Below are 8,713 nucleotides of genomic sequence, written 5' to 3'. Positions count from 1 at the left end.
GTAGAGACATAGAGAGAGAGAGAGAGAGAGAAAGAAGGGACCAAAGAGAGAGAAAAGGTACACCAACGGCAGCACCGGAGGAAAGGCATCGGGCTTGTTGGGTTCAAGAATATATATGTGAGGAGGAGGCGATGATGGTGGTGGTGGGAGTGGGCAGTGGGTTTGTGGTTTCAATTGGGTTTGATGGCATGTGGTGAGGTTGTATAATACCCCTAATTTCAAAAGGATAGTCCTGCTATTTAATTTATGTTTTAATTGACTTTTTAATTATTTGACTTATTTGTATTATTTGAATTAATTATTTGGTTTACTTGTTTTCTTTGATTTAACAAATTGTTGAATTCTTAGACTTATTTAACTTACATTAAGTGCTGCATTTTTTTTGTGACTGGGTTTATTATCTGTTTAACTGTTAATACTGCTTTAATTGTTTTATTTAATTTTGTTGATTTTTAATTGATTTATTTGTAATTAGTTTAATTATTTTAGAGGCAACTTAACTATTTTAAATTATTAGGGTTTTGTTAATTTCATCGTGTTTTATTCTGAGCCGACCTGTAGGTGGTTTAGGATTAAGGTTAAGGTTTCAACTTAAGCCTATAAATACATATGTTTACATCTGCTAAGGGTTGTTTGTAAACCCTATTCACCATAGTCACGTATACAGCGATACAGAGGGTTGTGAGGGCAGAGAAACAGAGAGTGAGTAATTTACAGAGAGGGCTTAAGAAGGCAGAGCAAGGAAAACTAAAACACAGAGACGTGGATTCAATGTTTCAACTTTGAAACTTAAGGCAAGTCTCTGTTCTTCTCTATCCCTTTAAATTGTGTTATGTGCATGCTTAGGAAGACTCCAGGGATTAAACTAAGTTGTAATTACATCTTTTAAACATGTTTAATCAGAATATTGAAGCATTAAATAAATCCGGTTTCAATTGTTTTAACAGTTCAGTATTGAATCTTGTTATCGTTGCTTTAAAAGTTGATGTTTAATTCAATTCTAAGTTGTAATTACATCTTTTAAACATGTTTAATCAGAATATTGAAGCATTGAATAAATCCGGTTTCAATTGTTTTAACAGTTCAGTATTGAACCTTGTTATCGTTGCTTTAAAAGTTGATGTTTAATTCAATTCTAAGTTGTATAATTCTGCCTTGTGATCAATCTGGGACGAGGATGGAACCTTAATACATATATTAAAACTGTATTCAGTGTCTGGAAACCACCGGGGTCAGAGAAGAAAAGCAGTACAAGGGGAAACGGCTCTTAAGGGTGTGAGAGACGGCTCCCAAAAGGAGGGAGCCGCCTTCCACAAAGCTAGAGCCGGCTCTCTAGGGTTGAGAGTCGGCTCTCAACAGCCTAAAGCCGGCTCCCAAGGGTGGGGAGCCAGCTCCCCTTTAATGGAGAAGGCTCTCCAAGTTTCAGAGCCTTCTCTCTCTTTTGTTTTTGCGCATACTGAGTTTGAATGGACTGTTTAGCTGAGACTGAGTTTCTGAAACTGTTTCAAGGCTACTGAATGATGTAATACACTGCTTAAGACTTATATATGAATTGAGAAGCAAGCTTATAACCAGGAATTTGGGATGGAATTAGCCTAGGTTTCAAAGTAAACCTGTATGGAGTAAGGTTAAACATAAATTGGTAATTACTCATTGTTTTAGTAAGTTGGTTTCTCTGCATGTCTTGGAATTATAAATCATGTTTTGTAGCTGTGTTATAAGCATACTGTTGTTTAATAATATGCATGCTTAGTGAGGAGTTAAGTGTATAGTTTTACTTTGCCATACTAATGGACTGTAATTGGGATTCAAATTCTTATATTGGATGCATAAATTGGTTATATATATGTTAAACTATATTTGTGCTTGCTTTGGGATTGGTTGATGACTATTTAATACTGTATTATCAACTGTATTAACTGGAGGATGGTATGTACCGGTATGGGACGGTGACATACTAGATGTGGACTAGATTAAATACTAAGTCCTATCCAACATGGATTAAGGTATGAATTAATCATATAGGTTAAGTCCATCACCTACTTGTGTCATATCAATTGAGAATTGAATGACCTACTTTGGTTTTAGGATGGCTTAGTTATACAGATATCAGACCACTACACAGATGGATGGTATTTTGTATTAGGAGGAGTACGGACTTTATATATATATTATATGGTACCGTGGTATGAGCTTGAGTCTCATGACCATGGTTAGGGTGCGTATATCGCCTAGGATGGATAGCTGGACAGAGGTGTTGTTCCCTGGTAGGTCTAGATACACATGACCACAGTATGTACGATTTGCATGGTATCTCTATTCAGGCTGAGACAATCCTTTTTGGACTAGTGAGCGTCCTATAGTGTGTACTATATACATATATGGACTATTCTAGATATTGTTGAGTCTTCCTAGGATGTATTTGCGTATCGAATTACTATTTGGATTGTAATAGATCAGGACTTGCATGTGGGCCTGACCCACTTCTTTATTTTTCAGGTGCTCGTCAGTTCCAAGGTTAGAGTTTGGACGTGCAAAGCAGATACAGCTATTCATTCCTTCGATTATGTAGGAATCTTCTCTATGTTAGTTTTGGATTTTATTTTTATTTGTTTTTCAGTATCTTTTGGAGAATTTTAATAAGGGGTCCAATGGATGGATTCCCGAGTTGTAAACTTATGGAGTTTTGGATTATCAGATTTTAAGTATTTAATTATAAAGTATTTTATTTCTAGATTCTTTCAGCTTATTATTTTTAATTCTTATTTTATCTTGTATTATGTGTTCGGTTACATATTAATTGTTTGATATCCCTCGGGTTTTGGACCTGGGCCTGATCAACCCGTGTCTCGAATCTGAGGGGTATCACAGGTTGGGTATGAATTATTTCCAAAGGTTATATCGGGTTTGACCGAGTACGTAATCGGGCGATGCGAACATCATCTTCTTTATTTCCGATCTGAGATTGACGGTGGTGGAGGGTTTGACGACTTGTGGTGTGTGGTTCGACTAGGCACATCGTCAGTCGATGAGAAGACCGAGCATGTCGTCGGTCGATGCCCTGGCCGGTCTGTCACCGCCGCTGCACCACCCTCCGTCCATCACAACTGATATCACCCAAAGCCAAAATCGCCGAGCCATCTTCATCCTCTCCACCAGCCGACATCATCCAAAGCCCCAATCGAATAATTTAGGGTTCAGATTCCTTTCTCTCTACTCTGCCAATGTGAAGCTGACAATTAGGTACAAATGCTTTTACGATTTAATCGTTGTTCTTCACTCATCGGTTGGATGATGTCGCCGTTGCTAGGTAGGCGATGACAATCTCGGTGGAAACCCCTTCAACTACTCGGATAGTTGCAATTATGATGTCGGAGGGTCGGTCACGAGCATCAAATGTGCTATATATATATAATGCTCTTTCTCTGTGCTCTTGTTCTTTGGCAGCTGATGATATCACCGACTAATCGAATCTCTAGCTAGTGATAAAAGGGGAAAGGTAGTGAATTACAGATATGCGCATGTGAGAGAGGGATATATTTTACTGTTGAGATGGTGTTAGGTTGTTGCAGGTGGCGGTCATGGACTCATGGAGATTTGTATGTGTTCTTGCTTGGTTGGGTAAAAATGCAGAACGACACTAAAAATTGCAAGTGATGGTCATTAAATTTTTGTCCTAATTGTGATTTTGGGTCTTAAACTGTAGGTGATGTTGGAGTTGATCTTTAATTCAGTGTGGTGGTGGAGAGGAAATTGGCGTCTTCATCAGCGTGGTGGTGGAGAAGAAATCGGTGTCTTCATTAGATTGATGTATGAAGATGAAGATGAAGATGAAGATGGAGAATGAGTTATATTTTTACCATTGTTACTGACGTTAGGGCATGTTTGGTAGGGATTAGGTCCAACCATCAGCCAAGGGCATTATGGTCTTTTAAATAAATATTTCCTTCGACGTGCAGGCACACACTTAAAAATGAAAGGCCGGTGACCGGAATGGGTAATTTGCAACCAAACACCCAAGTTTAGGGGGTTTTTTTTGCCACTTTAGAATTTCAAGGGGGTTTTTTGCTAATTGGGGCATAGTTGGAGGGGGTTTATTGCACTTTACCCTATTATTTATATATTTTTTAAGTTAAATTTTATCATAAAGAATAGAACATCTAAAAAAATAGTCATATGTTTATTTAAAGAAGATTTTGAAAGGGATTATGAAGTATTTGGCTGTCAACAACCTTTACTTTTTAAGTGGTGATGTTACCCTCTTATAAATGGTGATATTACTTTTTAGACTCCTATGATATTACTTATAAATAGTGGTGTAATTGCCAAACTCGGTTTCAAGAACTATTAAATGAAAAAGAAAGCGGCCAAATATAGACCACTTAAAAGCTCACTGTAAGATATCGCATGAGAATCCACTTCAGAGGATTCGCACCCGTTGGTTCAATTCGTTAAGACTTGAAATTCGGACAAGGGTATATGGGCTGGGCTGGGCGGGGCAGGGCGGGCTAAAACATATTTGAATAATCCAACCAATTTCATTTCCACTTTGACCTTTTCGAAAAAATATTTAGCTGAAACATAGTTGAATAATCCAACCAACTTCATTTCCACTTTTACCTTTCCCAAAAATAATAAATAAATAATTCATTTTCACTTTAAATACTCAAAGTAAAAATTGTAAAAATTTTATTTTATTTTATTTTAGGTAAATCACATACACGTTTATAAATAAAATTTTTAAAGAAATTAGTTGTGAACATAGTAACATAATCAAAGAACCTGATCTTAATAAATAAAAATGACACATGTATTAAATTAAAGAAAGTTAACAGGTAAACTCGGTAAATGCATATGACCGTGTATGCACAAGGAACTACTACAAATATCAATATCATTCACTCTTTGCAGAATAATATTTGATGGAGTGAACAAGGATATTGTACTAACCTTGTGTAAAATTGTGAATGAATGAAAGTTTGATTTGGCATAGATAAGGGGAATAAAACAATTAAACCAAATACCTACATTAATCAAATCACAAATCAAAAGGAAAGGGGTAAAAATAGATACACGAACACTTTTTTATCTCAATCTCCTTCTACTACTAGGTTTTCTAAAAGAAATGTTTGAAGATGAAAATGCTACTTTGACTTGCGGTGAAATTTTTGAATAGAAATTGATATATTAATTGAAGATAAAAATTTTATAATTTGATCTATGCAACGGTAATTAACATTCTTAAATAAATCGATTATTATTATTAAAAGTTAAAATATTTTTCATGGTTGACTTGTTAAAACATTTCACTATGTCCTTGAGGCCATATTTTTAACTATGGTACACGTTTACTTGGGGCCAAATCCACCCATTGAACCAAACCAACTCAACCCTTCCCACCTCTCAAAATACCCACCCAAACAGATTAATCAATTGGCAACACTTTGTTCATATATCTGTTACTGGATAGAATGTGGCAACCACAATCTTTTTTTACGGGCCGAGCAGTTCAGCTTCAGCCTTAAAGCAAAAAACAATTCAAAAACATTATGCTTCTTAGGCCCAATGTAAATTCTATGCACTGGGGGGTTTTCTATCTCCCGGACCATCCAGTGTCTCGGAGAGAATCCTAGTTCACGACTCCCGGACCGTCCAGTGCCCCATAAAGGATCCGAGTTGACGAAAAAATGACCCCTAATAAATTGTCTACAAGAAGGAGCACATGCTAGATGGTTAAAAATAAAAAGGTAGTCTTAGTTAGAAGTGGACTCTAAATCCATACTCATGGTAATACTAGCTAGTTACTTAATTTTCCTGAGAGGTGCATTTTTTTATTGACTTGCAATTAAATGTATATTAGAGAAAATGCATTTTATTATCTGAAAATTCATATCAAAATGCTAGTAAAATGGCTGTTTTGTGATGAGAAATTGCAAAAAAAGAGTAGTAACTACAGAGGTATTGCACCATATAGGTTTGAGACCAGTATCAGGAGGACAAATGTCTGTTTAATCTTCTTCAATAATTTGAATATCTATATTTTGAACAATAAAAATGTCATGGGGATGTAGCTCAGATGGTAGAGCGCTCGCTTAGCATGCGAGAGGTACGGGGATCGATACCCCGCATCTCCATTCTTTCCATTTTTTCTCATAGCAGCTAGAGTTATATATATATACTTCTTTTCAGTTTCCGTTTCATCTTTTCTTTCCTCCCAAATTTTTATGTGCAAATACTATCTAATATATTATCCAATTCAATTGTTTCTCTTGCATTTTCTCTCAGATTGGGTTCTATCTTCTCCCCAACTTTTTGCTAAACAAAGTTGCTTTTAACTGATCACAACTCACCAACATATATATATATATACACACACATGAACATATTATACATCAAAAATCAAAGGAAAAGAAGAAAGAAGAAAATTTAGGAAAACATTTGATCCAGAAGCAAAACAATAGCCATTGCAAATCCAGGATCGAATTCCGGGCGTACGATCAGAAGAAAAACCTCTAACCCAAAAGAAACCCCTACAACCATAGCCTCCTTCCTCTTGATCTCAGCCACCACTCTCCTTGACTCATCCAACACTCGGCAAAATCTCTGCGTATAGGATCCTTCAATCACATACACACATCTCTTACCGGACGTCCCATCGTCATCATATACACGTGCAAGTACATTCATATTCGGTTGTAAAATGTTTTTGTGTTTCCTCACACAGAAAATCGGCTTCTTTGACGACGACTGCTCACCGACTTCTCCTTCATAGACTCGCCAATTATCTACTAGTCCTAGCCTCTGCTCATCAAAGATATATCATTTTCATGAACAAACTTAGACGACTTCATTATCATATATATTATATAGAATCATGTAACATAAAATGCCATATCATATTAATTATAGAGAACAAGCTAGTATAAAACATGTATTGTATTGATATTGATTATATATATATATATATGTACCTTGTGACGACACATGGTGAGGACAGTCTTGCCTGAGCCGTCCATGAGAATGAGTTCCTCTGGATGTCCAGTGTAATTGTCAACCCTAAATGCCAAGTTACCATTGGAGTCGATCACCGTGAACCCGTTGCAACTAATAACAAGTGATTTTCTCCAGACTGTTAGTGATGTGAAAGTATCATCAAGCTTGTGTTCATGCTCTTGATGCTGTTCATGAACTTTTCTTGAATTTGATATAGATTTGAAGAAGAGAATCATCTCTCTCTCTAGAAATTTTTTTTCAAAGTAAAAAGAAACTCATCCAAGGAGTGGATATTTATAAGCTATATATGATGGTTAGACCTGTCTTAGAATTTTGGGTGCTAAACCTAATGTGAATTTTCTCAGTATGGTGTGGCACGTGAGGCTAAGAATTGTTTGTATTTATGTATAAAATTATTAGAGAACCTTACCTAACTAGGCATGCCTCGCATTCTACAGACAAAAATTAGTGTTATCAATGAAGACAAATATGGTGATGAGACGTACACGTATGTATGTACACTTGTACTGATGGTCTCCATGATTTTTTTTTTTTTTTTTTGTCTTTCTGTGTGCTCCTCTAGAAAGAGAATCAAGTAGGTATTTGGGTTTGTGTTCTTAATTATTAGAAAAAAGATTCAAGAAAATAATTAAGTCCGTAGTTTCAATAGTTTAAACAAAACATAAAATGCAGTCCCTGTCCAAGTACATTACAAATTTTAATTGAATTGAAAGGTCGTCATGTAAATATGCCTTCGTGAAAGAAAAAAAAATGATCAAAATCCACCATATAATGAGTGCCAATATATGGACTCACTATTTCATATTCTATGAAAAAAATATGTAATACACAATTGATTTGAATTTCATGTGAAGTTCCAGTTTTTTTTTTTCTTTTTTTCTTTTCAATTGAACAATAATATAACATGAATGCTGAAGATATATAGACATGTTTCAATTTTAATGAAATATACAACGTGATAATGAATTATACAACTTGATGGGGACTGCTGTGTTACGGTTCAATTTTGTTCTTTTCTTTTTCAACTCTCGAAGTTCATTATTACATATGATTACTAAAGTTCATGAGATCGATCACACTGAACAATCTACTATAAGATATTTCAACCACCCGAATAAATGTAGTGGTAAGGAATGCCCCCACACTAGAATGAATTTCTCAATCAAGCTGCAAGAACAAGACCTTGATGTCCCATGGGCCATGGCCGGTACATCACCAAGTCATATACTCTTCAAACACGTCTCTCCCTCTCTCTCTTTCTCTCTCTATAGATATATACATATGTCTGCACCTACATGTGTATGTGATACAGAACTGATCTTGCCAATCTGACTACTTACATCATTTTGCACTCGAAATACGTTATTAACAATTTCATGTGTGAAGGTCTTCTAACCGTATAAATGTAACAGCACATTTTTAAAAACTAAGTGTGACTCCCAAAATAAAGATGTTCCCCACACTCGTAAAAAAGATTTACACACTGGTAAACTGAGTCCTTTCTCGGGCATTTTAATTTGTTTGGTGCCACACTTTTGCTGGTCACCGACCAACCTAGAGACCTTAGTTTAGATGTTATTATATTGATGATCCAACAAACTATATATATATATATATTGTGTGGTCAATAAAATGACACTGATAAATGCATGAATATGAGAAACTTCCAATTCATTTCTAACACGCCCCTTCCTCGTAT

The 8,713-nt window shown here is 35.7% G+C and overlaps 1 protein-coding gene and 1 non-coding gene across 2 annotated transcripts; one reads left to right on the top strand and one right to left on the bottom strand.

Annotated features, from left to right (window-relative positions):
- Window positions 1–6,061: 6,061 nt before the first annotated feature.
- Window positions 6,062–6,134, top strand: TRNAA-AGC (transfer RNA alanine (anticodon AGC)). The gene has a single exon. It is a non-coding gene; the product is annotated as a tRNA-Ala (tRNA).
- Window positions 6,135–6,381: 247 nt separating this feature from the next.
- Window positions 6,382–7,229, bottom strand: LOC132310456 (protein LURP-one-related 17-like). Its single transcript, XM_059808627.1, has 2 exons — window positions 6,972–7,229; window positions 6,382–6,801 (listed from the first exon to the last, which is right to left on the bottom strand). The coding sequence occupies exons 1-2, from the start codon at window positions 7,227–7,229 to the stop codon at window positions 6,427–6,429; spliced, it is 633 nt and encodes a 210-aa protein (XP_059664610.1). The 3' UTR covers window positions 6,382–6,426.
- Between the last annotated feature and the right edge of the window lie 1,484 nt (window positions 7,230–8,713).

The sequence above is a fragment of the Cornus florida genome, unplaced genomic scaffold (assembly GCF_030987335.1).
Source record: "Cornus florida cultivar Cherokee Brave unplaced genomic scaffold, ASM3098733v1 CherokeeBrave_3.0.0_Hap2_Chr05, whole genome shotgun sequence".
Taxonomy (NCBI): Eukaryota; Viridiplantae; Streptophyta; class Magnoliopsida; order Cornales; family Cornaceae; genus Cornus; species Cornus florida.
This window is presented reverse-complemented; position numbering and strand designations above follow the sequence as displayed.

Excerpts from the sequence above, each read along its gene's own strand:
- LOC132310456 (XM_059808627.1), bottom strand. The coding sequence starts at position 7,229 with ATGATTCTCTTCTTCAAATCTATATCAAATTCAAGAAAAGTTCATGAA. Across the intron at positions 6,802-6,971 it reads TCACCATGTGTCGTCACAAG|AGGCTAGGACTAGTAGATAA; the intron begins GTACATATATAT and ends TTTGATGAGCAG.